General features: G+C 55.5%; 1 protein-coding gene across 3 annotated transcripts; it reads right to left on the bottom strand.

Moving 5' to 3' along the window:
• Window positions 1–501: 501 nt before the first annotated feature.
• CPSF4 (cleavage and polyadenylation specific factor 4) lies at window positions 502–14,822 on the bottom strand. Of its 3 annotated transcripts, none has more exons than XM_082712781.1 (8): window positions 14,444–14,822; window positions 11,869–11,919; window positions 10,093–10,245; window positions 7,948–8,043; window positions 7,065–7,158; window positions 5,923–5,995; window positions 4,259–4,351; window positions 502–1,480 (listed from the first exon to the last, which is right to left on the bottom strand). In XM_082712781.1, the coding sequence occupies exons 1-8, from the start codon at window positions 14,544–14,546 to the stop codon at window positions 1,412–1,414; spliced, it is 732 nt and encodes a 243-aa protein (XP_082568907.1). In that variant the 5' UTR covers window positions 14,547–14,822; the 3' UTR covers window positions 502–1,411. The 3 variants fall into 3 exon arrangements, with proteins under 3 accessions (XP_082568907.1, XP_082568906.1, XP_082568905.1); XM_082712780.1 differs by having other exon boundaries at window positions 4,259–4,354; window positions 14,444–14,794; XM_082712779.1 differs by having other exon boundaries at window positions 4,259–4,429; window positions 14,444–14,779.
• Window positions 14,823–14,830: the final 8 nt, after the last annotated feature.

Below are 14,830 nucleotides of genomic sequence, written 5' to 3'. Positions count from 1 at the left end.
CTGCTTGAGAATGCCTTCCCCTCCCCCATCTTGCTGCCAGGCTGCAGTGTTGTGGGCCCTCCTGCTAAGGAAGGAAGCTTCCTTGCCTGGGGTAGGAGTCAGGGAAGCAAGGGAAAACACAGGCCCTGACTGCCTGTATCCACCCCCCTCCCAACCCCATCCTTACCCTTCATCAGAGATCTTCCTTAAAGGGACAGTTAGAAACCAGTTCTGGGGTGTATGGTAAGAACAAACTGATGCTGTGGCAAGATCCGATTTGAATAAGCAGGTATCATCCAGCATCTGAGATGACATAAGAACCTCACTTTGGCTGTTCCAAACAAGGCCAAAGCTTCCAGACTTTACCAGCTGCCAGTACAGAGTCCCTTCCCTCTAGGAGATGTATGTGTCCAAAGGGGACAAGGAAGCACCGATATCAAAGTTTTGTGCCCGGGCATCTCACGCGGCCAGCAGCAGAGTCCTCTCCTTGGCGTGGGGGTCCCTGAAGTAACGAGACGCAGCTTAAAAAACAAGCTTTTAATCAACCTCATAAAAAGTTCTTGTGATGGAACTTGAATGGGCCCAGTTGCCCAGTGGGTTGCAGGTGACAGTTTCACATTTCCAGGTTTGGGGGTGGGGGGGGGGTCTCCGGAGGCCAAAGCTGAGTGACTGTGCAGATGCTTGGCGGGCCAGGAGGTAGGTGCACAGATGGACCGCGGCCTCGATTTAATGGGTGCTCTGCAGCTCCAGCTGAAGGTACACTTTGAGATAATCCCACGGTCAAGTAGGTGCTCCAAGAAAATCAGCCCAGAGGAAAAAGACCCTCACCCCGGAGAGCCCTGCGCCCTTCCTCTCCACCACTGCCACCTTGGAGCAGGACCAGGCTGAGGCAACAAGTGCACTGAAGTTTGCCCTGAAGGGCTGCCTAGTTCAAATCCCATCGACAGGCACAGCTTCTGAACTCAGCAGGACATGGAAGAAGCAGGCATGACCTGGTCGAAGCTTTAAATGATCCACCAGCCCCGGGGGTCACCAAGAACTGGTGTTTAAAGATGAGGCCTCGAGGGGAAGGGCCACCTTCCACACCGACTGCTTAGCACAAAGCCCTTTGCCACAACCTCCTCCCTTCCCCCAAGGGCGGTGTGCAGGGAGATCGGACAGGAGGTACGGATGCTAGACAGACATGATGCCGACTTGGAAGGACCAAACTAGAGCACTTGTCCCCTTTTAAAAAAAGATTACAGCAAAGTGATAAGGAAAGTGACAGACGTAGCCCCTCAGAACGAGAACCCCAGCGTGCCTGTCTGCCAGCCCGAGCCAGCGCTGCACCAACACTGGCGTTAAACAGTTCGACGCACGCTCCCAGCGAGGGCCCAGAGTGGTTCCCAGCAGCGGGGCCCTCTGGGCTGCTCTGAGCTGGCTCCAGCTGCTGTCACTGTCCACTGAGAAAGGCCAAGTGCCCTTTGGTGCATCTGTTGGCGTAGTGTCCTTTCTCGCCACACTGGGAACAGCAGGGAGGGAGGGAGGAGACAGAAAAAAACCACCATTTTCAAATGCAATTTTCAAGTAAGGTTGCACCCACCGAACACCAGGTTAGGGATGGGACTCTGAAATTCTCAGTGGCACAGACTTTCATTCAAACACGAAGGAGAAGGAGCTCCAGAGTACAGTGGCCCAGAAGCTGCAGCAGCTCGGCAGATGGACGAACAGCTGCGAGCCAGAGGCTGACATGAGAGCACGCGGCGGGGGAGCTCCTGCAGGCCGGGACACGGGCCTGTCCACGGAAGGTCTCATGGTGGGTGGCAGGACGGTGAGAATCCCGTGGCACCAGAGTTCCCCCACCTGCCTGGGTACCAAGCCCCTCTGTGTGGCTGGCCCGTCACTTACCTTTCTGAGGCACTGTTCTGGAGACAGGAGGCAACAACGTGAGAGAAGCCACCAGGCTCCTCCCCGCAACTCGGGGACTCATTGTCATGGACACAGGGCTGCTGCACCCAGTTTTCCCTCCTGGCTCTTGCACACTTGCCCAAGCTACCCCCCAGATGGGTTTGTTACAGGATCGGAGAGATGGGATAATGGTTAGACTTGGGCAAACCCAGAACATCACTTCAAAAATCTAGCACTGATTCCGACTAGTCCCGGTGGATTATCCAGGCCCTTCCTTTGCTTCTCTCTTCGTTCATTCAGAAAGCGGAAGGGATTTAAAACGTTGGACGGCAGCCTCAAGCACTGAACAGAGGGTCGGGAGGAGACAGGTGGGGGCACCCACTCTGCACTAACCCACCCAGGGCCCTCGCAGTCCTGGCTTCCTTGGCTTGGAACACTGGGCTCTACCCGGTCCCAGTGCAGATCTCCTGCCTGCTCTGTCTCCTGACCCCACAAGCCCCGTGTTCTCAAGGTTGCCTGATCTGTAGGTGTGACACTGTGGCTGAGTGGCCCGTGGAGCCGCCAGCTGGCCCTTCCCACCAGTGAGAGAAGCAGAGGGGACGAACCAGGCCCCTGCTCACAGCACCTGGCGTGTCCATCGGCCTCCAGAGCTGATCCTGGAGAACCCAGGATTCCCACGAGGTGCCTGTAAAGTGCGTGTGGTGAGAAGAGGTAGTAGGTTCTAGCTCCACCTAAGTTCAGGATGTAGGAGAACCTGTTGCAGAGTCCCGGGACGAGAGGGGCCGAGGGCCAGGATGCCAGCGACACTGCCTCGGAACACTGCACGTCCTCGTACTGGGTAGTGACTGGTTGGAGGCACAACCCCTTTTTGTACTCCCCTCACCTGGTGGGACTCAGACTCAGACATCTGCAGCCTTTAGTGGTTTGGGGCCCCTGCCGTCCCCTCCCCACGGAACACAGTCCCCCTCCCACCCAGGAAAGAGCGCTAACACTCTGTTTCAGCAGGGCTGGTCCAGAGCAGGGGCTCAGTGAGTGTCTCGTGTCTGTGGGAGTGGCTCAGCCTTCCTAGAGGGAAAGTTCTAGGACCAATTTAAGCTAAGCATACGTCTCCGGACTTGGACCTTCTACTTGTAGGCATGGATGCCGCTATGAGGCAAGAGCTCACAGACCTCTATGTGTCAGATTCAGCACTGGTTTTAGCAGCAGAAACTAAACTGCTACCAGCAGAGGACTGGCAAATTGCAGTTCTGTTAAGGCACCAGTGAGACAGATCAGATTTACATTTTCCGACAGAATGATCCACAACGTATTATCGAGGAAAAAAAAAAAAAAAAGACTATGGGACATTCTGTATCCCAGGGCCCTATTTATATTAAAATGGACTTTCCTTGCCCTTGTGTGAATATAAAAGTTTGCCACAGCAGCTCTCCACGTGGGATGTGAAGGAACACCGAAACCCAAAGACTGTGAGGACACAGCCCGCGGGAGCAAGCGGCTGGCTCAGGAAAGCGGGGAACGGGGACCACCCTGCTCCCAACGTTCCTGTGTCATCTAAACGTTTCTACCCGAAAGGTAACTTTGTATTTTGTCTAATAATCCCCACATCTGAAGTTCTTCTGGCCTAGTTCTGTTATCAGTTGTTTCTGCTGACTTCCCTCAGTGGTGGCTGTTTCCTTCTAGGTTTTGTGATTTTTAATTACGAACTCATTCTTCAGGACTTTAGCTGTGGGAATTACATGTGATTGCGTTGAGAATAAATTTCCTTGCAGAGCCAGGCACCAGAGGCCCCCATGTGGGGCTGTTTCAGATTGGAAAAGTCAGTTTCTGGCTTTCTAGTCCTCACTGGGGTGTGAATACGGCCCCGAGCTCATGAGGGTTCCCCTGGTGACTGTAAACTCTCAAGGCACTGACCTCCACCTTTCCATCCGGAGCTAAGAATGAGATGGTTTCAAATAGGTTTTTAAAAAGTTCACCCATTCCGAGGGGGGGGTGTGTGTGGGGTGTGTGTGTGTGTATTGGTGGGAGGAGTGCTTTTCTGTGTGGGCTTAAAGCTTTGTCCCCTTCTCTTGGGGACGCCCTGCAGGATGTGAGGACATCCAGAGGCTTCAGGGCTCACTCCCTTCCCAGGCACTTGTGCTTCTACTTTATTCCCAGCCTCCCTTTCCGACAAGCTCCGTCCTGTCATCAGCAGCGAATGAACGTGTGAAATGAAGGTTGTGATCATTCACTTGGCCTTGGTGCGTCGTGGAAGGAAGCAGGATGGTCTCTAGCGCACCAGAGTAGCCCATTTTCACTCTAACGGTCCAGAAACAACGATGGTATCCTTTTTCAAAATGAACTATATGGGAAATGAAGGAACGGACTCGCCCCACCCCCCAGCCCTGGGACTCACCTTGTAACAGGTGACCTGCTCCAGCGGCCGGGGTCCCCGGTTGCCCGCGCTGCTGTTCTGACTCTGCATGACCCCGATGACCTGCGGGGCTCTCTGCTGATTGGGAGAAGAGTTCTGACTCGTTAACTGGATCAGGGAGGACGACCTTTGTAACGGCGGATTGTTACTTTGCTGGAAAGAGTTACACAACACGGTTTTACTGCGGAAACCACGTGCACGCAGACGACCAATGGGGACAGGAAGAAAGAGGGCGGGATTGCGCCCGCGTGACCAGCAGGAAGAAGGGGCTTCCATGGCGGCCCTGCTCAGGAGAGCGGGCAGAAAAGAAACATCTGGTGATGATGGCAGGAGCCGCTGCCCGAAAAACACCATGCAGACACACAAGAACGAAAAATAAAAGTAGAAAACAAAACACCAAAGAGACGAGGAGGTCTCTGGGGCAGCAGGGCGAGGGCATGAGCAGGCCTTACTTTTGTTTCTGAGGTTCTAGCTTCAGGTCAGGATGAACGCTTGGTTCAGCCAGATGTTTAGCAGCCTACACGGCGAGCAACAGTCACAGAAAAACAGTTGGAGGCTGACGTGCTGACCTGCGGTCTAGGGGCTGAGAGGGCCCTCCACTAGGGAGTCATGTGAGCAAGGGGACAGGGGCTCCTGGGATGGGGACTGGATGGCTAGGCCACCTCCCAACCAAGAGGGTTCCTGGCTCTGGACCTCGTAAATTCAGGAGCAGTGAGCTAGAAACCCCCGGTTGCCACGGCTGTTTCCACACTCAGGAATTCCTGGCTTTGTGATGGGTTCTATTGGAGTTATCCCACAACCGCCTGAGGGCAGGAGTCAGTGCAAGGAGTCTGGCCGGCCCCGCGCCTTCCTGACTTAGCCTGTAGCACGCGAGGATGGACAGGGCTCTGGCAGCGGGCTCAGAGGTCAACCAAGTCAAAGGTAAGAATTCAAGATCAGCAGACAGGTTTACTCAGCCTGTGGAGACCCTGCATCGCGTACCCGAACCGCCTGTCTTCTGGGCCCCCAACCCTCCACTCCCATAACCAAACCCAGGGTGCCCTTCGTTTTGGTCGGGGGCGGGCGCTGCAGATTCCCATTTGTCTCTGGCATCTCTTCCTTTTATGCTTGAGAGGATCACCTCATTGTGGGGTCGTGGGACCCCCTTGTCTAGGAAGGTGGAGCCAGCTGGCCCTTCATCCCTGCTCCCAGCCCGCCCTCCCTGCCAGGAACCTCCACACGGGGCAGCAAGGACACTGGCACGGGCGGGAGGACCGGTCAGCCCCAGGTCAGCTCGCAGGTGCTCCTGCTCGGCTGTGGGACCTCAAGTGAGGCCCCCCTCAAGGACTTTGTTTCCCTGTTTATAAAGGGAAGGGCTGGAACCTGAAGCAAGAGCAGCAGACCCATAGCGCTCGTGCTGCCCTCCACTCTGGCTCCCGGGGGGGCGCCGCACGGCCACTCGCCAGGCCAGAAGGGCAGAGGAGCCCAGCGAGCATTCGGCTCTCGCAGACAGCCCTCCACCTCTAGGGGGGATGCAAAGTTTTCTGCTGGAACTCAGGGTGACTCCCCTCCTGTCCCACCTCCTCCCCTGTCTCTCACATGTCGCCGGCCAGGTGGGTGGCCGACTGCGTGCCAGGGCAGGCACCGCTGGGGCCGGGGCACGGTACCTTTGTCGGAGGCTGCGTCTGCTGTGGCAGTGGGGGCTGCTCGGTGGTTCCCATCGGCAGTTCAAATCGAGGGCTGGTCACCCCGCAGCCAGAGGGTATGAGAACAAGGGGAGGAGAAGAGGGGATGAGAGAGGCGCCAGGCCAGGCACTGTTCTCAAACTCTGGCTCTGGGAAATCACAGGCAGCCTCTCTGCCCAGACACCGGGCGAGCCTGGACGCGGGGTGGGTGCTGGCTCTCTGCTCTGTCCCTGAAGCCTTGGGAAAGAGGCGAAAAGTATGCACTTGCCCGGACTCAGACCCAGCTCTGCTCATACCTATAGCCGTGGGACCTGCAGCAAGTGCTGCCCTCCCACAACATGCACCCCTTTCCCGAGGGTCTAGCTCAGCTGCCAGACCACCTCTAGCAGGACATGCTCCCTGGCTCTCGCCTCGGGAGTGGGACCAAGTGTGCGGCACCCACCCACCTGCCCACGTGTGGTAGTGACCGGGCACCTGTGCTTCTGTGCAAGGTTTCAGTGGGTGGATGGAAGCAGCCCGGGGACTGGGGGACGCCACTGTTCTGCAGTCCCCGGATTAGTCCGACTCCATAGTCACCCCAGGTGACAGATGTGCGTGAAGGCCCATGAGAGGAGCTATGAGCCCTGCTGGGCAAGGAGAACCCAGCTTCAGGTGCCAGCCCTACCGCCATGAGGCCCTGGCCAGTGGCTGAGCCCTGAGCCTCGGTGTTCTCAGGTGTGAAATGGGGACATTCTCTATTCGATTCACACACACACTTGTGAAGAGCTATCTGAACTAGTGTACATGGAACCTCGAGGTTATGGCCTCCACAGAGGAGGCCCCCAAACTGAAGTCTCCTTCCTTTAGGGTCCAGGTTCCTAACCAGAGGTCCCTAACTGACATGCAAGACATGAGCTTTCCTGGACCACGGACACCAGCTTTCTTCAGATCTAGGACCCAGGAACGGTTAAGTGCTGGCCTACAAGGCAGAGCCACCTCTGAGCTCAGGGAGCAGTAGTGGCCCCCATCCCAGGCCCAGTTGTGACACCAGCAGTGATCAAAGGCCAGGTGGACACAGGAAAGATCTAGAGGGCAGCAGGGCCTGGGGCAGGAGCAGGGTGGGAGAAGTGGGTCTGGCTACTCACTGCATGAATTTACACGAGGGCCCCTCCGGGCAGAATCCCACGAGGTAATTCACACAGATGACTCTCCGTGTGTGCCGGTGCCTGCACAGGGGACCTGCGGAGCCAAGTGTCCAGGACATTCAGATGCCCTGCTTCGGGGGATGCCCTCGTGCCCCTGGGCCAGTCAGGGCCCTGCCCACACCACTGCCTAGGGTGCAGAGAACGAGAGCAAGGCCCCAGCTGCGGGCTCGGCCGCGTATCCGTTCACGGGGGTAGCAGGCAGGGCCCGCGACCTCTTCAATGCTAGTTTCCTTATAGAAAATACGGGAGAGGGCGCCTTGGTGGCTCAGTGGGTTAAGCCACTGCCTTCGGCTCAGGTCATGATCTCAGGGTCCTGGGATCGAGTCCCACATCGGGCTCCCTGCTCAGCGGGGAGCCTGCTTCTCCCTCTCTCTCTGCCTACTTGTGATCTCTCTCTGTCAAATAAATAAATAAAATCTTAAAAAAAAGAAAATACGGGAGAGGGACGCCTGGGTGACTCGGTTGGACGACTGCTTTCGGCTCAGGTCATAGTCCTGGAGTCCCGGGATCGAGTCCCGCATCGGGCTCCCAGCTCCATGGGGAGTCTGCTTCTCCCTCTGACCTTCTCCTCGCTCATGCTCTCTCTCACTGCCTCTCTCTCAAATAAATAAATAAAATCTTAAAAAAAAAAAAAAAAGAAAAAGAAAAAGAAAATACAGGAGAGAAGGCCGTCCATGCGGGAGGTCTGAGAGGCTCAGGTGACCGGAGGGTGTAAAAAAGCCTCACTAGCCCCAGACGGAACAGGTGGGACAGGTAGAGGGTCGTGTGGGCATAGGAAGAGAGGACTGGCCTCCTGTTGGGGGCCCGGTCACCCGACACCTACCATGCTTGCAGAAGCCACGGTCGTACCAAGGGCAGTCCTTGATCTTGGACTCGGGGTCGATGTGCAGGAAGGGGCACTCCTTGTTGCTGCACTCCCCTGCAGGGAAAACCAGGTACACATCCAGCGGGGCAGCTCGGCAACAGGGGACTCAAACCCCCCTCAGCTTTTCTCAAGGCTGTGACCTGCTGTGTGGCAGAGGGTCAGGTGCTTCTCATGTCCCCTCCTGGCCTGACAAGCCCTGAGCCCCAGGGCAGTGTCACAGAGCCTTAGTCTCCTGACCTATACGGGGACTGTGTACATGATTTGTACATGGTGCTTCGCTCTCACGTTCCCACACTGCCTTGAGCGTCAGGGACCCAGAGCCGGACACAGCGTCAAATAATTCATGGCTCTACCCCTTACCTAAGTGGGGTATCCTGGGCACTGGGGGAGCCCCAAATGCGCAAAGGCATTCCTAAGTCCAGGAAATGACTGGTCTATTCTGATCAGCCCCTCGCATCTACGAGCCGGGACAGGGGAAAGGTCTGAGAATTCTGCTTCTTTCAGGACAAAAGTAGGGAAGACTTGGGAACTCGAGGCTGGATCCCTGGGGTTGAGTGCGATGGAGACTTTGTGGCGACAGCTCGTCCCATCCCCAAGCTTGCCCTCCCCGACCCATGTTACACATGAAAGGCCAATCTGATCTCCGTTGGTCAGAGAAAATGCACGCACTCCTTCCCAGACATACCAGAAATCGCTGTGAGGTGCAGCCCACCCCTCCCCAGGCTCCCCCTCCCCGGCTACGCTGGCACCCCACCCGTGCCCCCACCTGACCAGCCCCTTCTTAGCCTTCCGATCCTAGCTCTGCTCTCACCTCCTCATATAGGCCTTCCCTGACCATTCAGCCTCAAGGACACAATGGTCCTCGTGTGGTCCCATCACCGTCTAGCCCCTTGAGAGCACATCCTGCAATAATCTCCATCTTTGTCTCACTGGTGTCAGTGGCCTCTTTCCCTGGGCCACTAGGGCAAAAGCACCACGGGACAAGGACTAGGTCTGTCCTGTTTACTAGGATCCTCACTTGTGTCCCAGGTGAGAGGAGCTGCAGACAGTACCTGCGCACCTGGCGAGGTTCTGTCGGGGGGCGCACCTGAGGCATCGGGGGGGCTGCCGGTCCCAGCAGGAATGAAGGAACCCAGACCAGGCTGCAGAGGTGCCCTGAAATGTCTGTCCAGGAGGGCTGGTTCCTGCCTTTGGGTCCAGATGGGAGATGGCTCCCATGGAAGGGGATGCCCCCTTCCCGTGCGGATTCCAGTATGGGTGAGGCAGGGTGGGGAAGCCTGGGTCCTATTTCTGACCCTCTGTGCTCTAACTTCACAGCTTACGCTACCTCTACAAAAAAAAGCCACAACTGTCTTTAATAACCTGGTGGGCCACCCCTGCTGGGCTGCTGGAATCAGCAACCGTGCGGCATGCCCAGCACCACCCAACCCACCGCGGGGAGCAGAGCAGGCGTCCGGCCTCCTGCCAGGCCCCAGCACAGGGCCAGCATCGCAGAGCCAAAGCCCACCCTCATCCTGACCAACAGGGCTGCTTTCTGTGCAACCTGGCCCCCAGCAGAGAGCCAGGGGGTTCAAGTGCCACCAGGGAGCATAACAGCTCTGCTGAGCCCTGGCCCACCCCAGCTTCTTCACACAGTCCACTCAGGACAGGAAAGGGCACTCGTGTTCTCTACACAGGGATCGAGGCGATCTCAAGGTGAGGAGTGGAGCTCTTTGCCACCAGGAGACAGCCCCCCACTTACAAACTACTACCTGGGATAACCTTCCCAGAGAGAAGGAACCAACTGAAGCCCCGGGGACAAGGAGTTGCCATGCTGGAAGCGGCAGTTGATTTAGAGGAAAAGGCCACTGGGAGCAGAAAGGCGGCCTCCAGCCAGCTGCACTACACACTCACTTGCTACATGACCCTGCACGGTCGCCCAAACTCCCCAAAGTACTGGAAACCAGCGGGCCAGCTGAACTTGGTGGGCACGGCCTAAGGTTCTGAGGCCAGAAAGCTGGGAGATGGCAGAAAATGCGGGTACCCGAGCAGCTGCTTCTCCCCTCTGGGCCTCAGATCTGCGTGAAGCCTCCCCGGGGCTCCCGAAGCCGGGCATCTGCTCACCAAACTTGGAGTAGAAGTAGCACTCAGGCATCTTGGTCATGTCATACTCGTGCAGGAACTCACACTGGTCCCCCTTCTTGCACAGTCCTCGCAGCCAGTGTTTGCACACGACGGTCTTCTCACCGCTGATGTGGCGGAAGGGACACATGCCCCCTGCCGAGGAAGACGGGGTGCCATGAGGAGGGCGGGGCCTGCATCCCACACATCCCTCCAGTACCCGAGAGCGACATGTCCTGGAAGGTAGTGGATACCTCTTGGCGGAAGGCTATGTGATTTCAGGCAGCACAGAGCCACACATCTCAAGTTTTAGTACTTAGTTTACGTCCGTGTGTTTTGAAAAGACCTAACTAAAGCATCGAATCATGATTTCACAGACGGGTGGTGGGGGAATGAGCTTATTTCTTAACTGAATTATAGTTCTAATGATATACGTAGACATGGCAAAAAAATGTAGGGGTAGTAAAGGAAAGGCTGAGGTTTGGGAAACACAACCCTTTATAAGAAACAAGGTAGGGGGCGCCTGGGTGGCTCTGTGGGTTAAGCCTGGACTCCAAGCCGGTTTCACCTCTAGTTGTGAGTGCCCACTTAGCAACCAAGAATTAAGAAAGAAAATCAACCTTGGAACTGAAGAAACGCATTGTACACAAACTGGGGGAGGTCTCCCTTCTGTAGCAGGACCTGAGCGATCAGCCACCAGCTGGGACAGAGCCATACCCTTGGAAACTCCTATTTCTAACTTGTGGCTTGGCAGGACCACTGGGAAGGCCCAACCGGAATGAGGCTGTGACTGGAAAAGAGCTAGACCAGCCTCTTCTAACGGAACTTTGCAGGGATGTTCTTATATCTATGCCGTCCAATATGGCAGTCCCGGGCCACATGTGTTAACTAACTAGGAGCCACGTGTGGCCAGTGGCTCCTAGTTAGTAAACACAGAGAGAGCTGCAGTGCCCTGTGTTAAGGACAGCTGTCTGATAGAAGGTGGCGGGTTAGAAGGCAGAATTACCAAGTCCAGGCATGGGAAGAAGACCAGGGGTCCAGTGGGAGACGAGAGTCTAACTAGACAGCCCGGATCAACCTGGCTGATCTACCCAGCACGTCTACTGTTTCTGTAGTAAGTGACTGGGTTATAGAACCAAACTCGCCAAAAGCATCCATTAAAACCATTCCCTTGCTCTAATTCTGTGTTCCTTACTCACTGACAAAAATTTAGTTTCCAAATAAATTTGCCTACAGGAAGAAAAATGCCCAGACCTATACTGGCACTTAAGGTCCCAGCAAGCAATCTGTCTCTTTCTGAATTAGTAGATAGTCTGGTTCCAGGAGCCCCTGTTGGAGTCTGGTTAGTATGAACAAGGCTCCCCAGGGCAGACTACTGCTGGGTTTTCGATGACATGATACAAAGGATAATGAGCTTGTACAGACTGTAGAAGCAAAAAGGCTTCTACTGGCTCAGCCACTCACTAACTTTGCAATCTTGAAAAGTTCCTGAACACCTCAGTGCCCGGCCCTTCTGACCATGTCACAGGTCAGCTTATGGCCACAGGCTAAGTGAGGTGAGGAGGCAGACTCAGAGTGAGGTTCCGTCCTGTGTTGTAGGTTTCAGGCAGAATACCCCCTCATGTTCCTCGCCTGTGAAGTGCAGTAATTTCATCTAGGGACACAGCTAGTCTTTAGAAAGCAATGTAAGCCAGAGGCCGGCTGGCCTAAGAGTCTGCTAGGGGGCAGGGTGGTAGAAAGCACCTTAGGATGAATGTTGGGGAGTCAGGGGTTTCTTACCTTTGCCACAGGCAGCTTTCAAAAAGAATTCACAGACAGCAGCCCCTGACTCTGCAGAAGGAAAGGAGAGGCGTCAAACAAAGTGAGGTGTGCCTGAGGACAGCTGAAGACACGGGGAGGGGACCCTTCTTGCCTTTGACCCATGAAGGGTTCAGGGTCTGGCAAACAAAACAAAACAAAACAAAACAAAAACAAGGCCTGGCAAACACCAAACAATGCTGCTCATTTCAGACACTCACTGCAAAGTGAGACACCAATGTTGAGACCAGTCACTCTGAGAGCCTCCTCTAAGCGAGATGCTTTCAAGGAGTTAGGAGTGGGTGTGGGAAGGATGGGGCACAAATTCACAGAAGTTAAGCACCCCCAGTTCGAACTCGGATTTTCCAGAGGGCTAACTCACAGGCCCTTTAACATGAGGCAAAAGGAGGGAATGAGCTCACAGGAGGCACAAACAATCCAATGGGGACTATGAGGCAGGAACAAGCTCCAGAGAAGGGGTGGGCCTCAGAGGAGATGCTACTCCGGAGGGAAGAGCATAATGGAAGGCACAAAGGCACTCCGGCTGCCCGCGATCTAGTTCATAGTGGTGCAATACCAACACAATTATTAAAGGTACAGTCTCTGCTTCCCCAGAGGCAGCCATGGTGTCTGTTAGTGACTCCAGGGGGTAAGCCTTCAAAATGAACCCAGGAATTCACTCGCCATGGCTGCTAGAATAAATCGTCCATGGCTTCAGTTTTCTCTACCAGCCGGCATGTCAGAGTTGCTGAAAATCCACTAACAGCGTCTTGGAAAGCCACTTTCATACCTTGCTTTGCTAATTTGCGAGATTCCCGGAAGCAGGCAGATTTGGCTAGGACAGACTTAAGGCTGTCAAGGGGGTATCACCATTTGCATCTCAAAAAGCTTAAGGCAAAAACTTGTCACTTATTTGCATTTCAAAAAGTTGAAAAAGCTTTACATTAAGAAAAGCATCATAGAATATTTCTGGGCTCTTCTCAGAGGCTAACAGTTGCTTCATTCCTTGAAGCCAGAAGGGCACAGTCCTGGGGCGTGGGTCTCAGGCAGACAGGTTAAGAGTATGCCTTCAGGGGAGAACTGACACTTCTCCCAATCTAAGATAACAATGAAGTGCTGCGACAAAGGAGAAAAAATTGTGGCCTCCCAGGGCTTTAACACACTGAAGTGGCTTGTGGGCAGAGTGCTGAGGGTGACTATCAAGTCTGAGGTCCAAACTAGGGCAGCACCTGTGGCCAGGCATGTCCTTCACCCTCTTCAGAACAGGTATGTAGACCCCTCGCTACTCACCTGCCCTCACAACTCAAGTATGTGGGGTCCCAGGCTGGAGAGAAGTGGGTGGGAAGGAGTTGCCCTACATGGATGGTTTCTTGGCCTCAGGCTAATGCCATCAACACAGGGAAAGGCCACATGGGCAAAGGTGGTCGTGCACACAAAGGCAGGAAGTGATCACATGTGTCCACTGGTCAGCAGCCACTTGGAAGATGTGTATTGTAGAGATGCAAGTCGTGTGTGTATAAAATGAGGTTGCCAGAAGTATGTTTCAGGGGTAGAAGCAATATCTTACAAAGAAGCATCAGCATGAGTCGGACAACTCAGGTCACGTGTTTTTCATAAGAAATGTGGCCACTTGAGGGGAATGAGGCTGCAGGGAGGCTCCTCCAGGCCACGGAGCCGTGGGAGAACAGGGCCTCTGGCAGTTATGGGACAAGGCACAGGGAACTGCAGACTGAACCAGTCAAGAACACTGGAGAGCTCACCTGGCTCCACCACATACCTAGTTGCCACCGACTTGTCTTCAGCATGTCCCTTCCTCCACCCAGGCCTCAGATGCCCCATCTGTACACTGAACCCAAGGGCCTCTAAGCTTTAATGTTACAACATTAGATTCCAAATATGTCCAGAAAGGAGAGAAGAAAACTGCTAGTTTATTTTAAAGCACTAGACAGCACCTAAGTTGGGGGCGGGGGAGCTACCATCTGAAGGTGGAGAATGAAGGGAGCTTAAGCAGCTGCTCAGGTGTGATGAATGGCCTGAACTGGGGTCCAGAGGAAAAGTGAGGGATTAGGCTCCCAGGAGTGCACATCCTACAAAGGAGCTTGAGAGTCTAACCTAGAATCTCCCACAGAGAGGGACAGTGGGCCTTCCTCCAGTAAGACTCTTCCAAGCGCCTAGTTTTGATGAAAGCAAGGAGAGGGTGCTCAAAGTGGGGGGCGGGGGGCGGTGGTGCTGGAGGTGGAGAGAAGGAATACCTAACTATTTTCTTTTAGTTAGGGGAGGGAAGTAATTTCCGATCCGGGACACCAGCTTTCATTCAAGACTTATATGAACAGCCAGACCTCCTGAAGACTGTATTAGAACAGTCCCAGGGGTTCAGAGCTTGGAGAAAGGGGGACTCCCGAGTCTGAATGGGGGAAGGAGGGTCCCAGGATAGGCGAGGAGTTCCAGGACCGATGAGGAGAAGGTCCCAGGACCCAGGGAGAGGGCGTCCCGAACCGAGGGGGAGGGGTCCCGGGGCCGAGTCGGTCGCGCCCCTCGCCCGCGGCCCCGCGCTCACTGTCCATGCCGGGGAAGGGCAGCGGCTGTGCCCCGAGCTGCTGCTCCACTGCGATCTCCAAGTCGAACTTGATGTGGTCCACGCTGGCGATGATTTCCTGCATGGCGGCGGCGGCGGCCACACCGGCCCGACTACTCCTCAGGTCCCTCGCCGCCCTCGCACCTCTACCCGCCACCGGCCCCGCCGCACACGGTCCTCCGCCTCGCCTTGCCTCGCCGCCGCCGCCGCCGCCGCCGCCCGAAGGATGCCGGGAGCTCCCGGAGCCCGCGCCGGCCTTTGGCTTGTCCAGACCCGGCCAACAGAGCCGGGAGTACGGGACGCTTCGCTAGGCCAGGCTAGCCGCCAGCCGAACTCCCGCCTCTCCTCGCGGCCCCCGGGTAACCCGCC

This window comes from Mustela nivalis (assembly GCF_964662115.1).
Source record: "Mustela nivalis genome assembly, chromosome: 19".
NCBI classification, from domain to species: domain Eukaryota; kingdom Metazoa; phylum Chordata; class Mammalia; order Carnivora; family Mustelidae; genus Mustela; species Mustela nivalis.
The sequence above is the reverse complement of the archived record's forward strand: the minus strand, read 5'-3'. Positions and strand labels throughout refer to the sequence as shown.

Coding starts and splice junctions, on each gene's coding strand:
- CPSF4 (XM_082712779.1), bottom strand. CDS start 14,546: ATGCAGGAAATCATCGCCAGCGTGGACCACATCAAGTTCGACTTGGAG. Junction 10,246..11,868: donor GAAAGCTGCCTGTGGCAAAG/GTAAGAAACCCC, acceptor CTTCCTCGGCAG/GGGGCATGTGTCCCTTCCGC. Junction 4,430..5,922: donor AGACGCAGCCTCCGACAAAG/GTACCGTGCCCC, acceptor AACTCTTTCCAG/CAAAGTAACAATCCGCCGTT.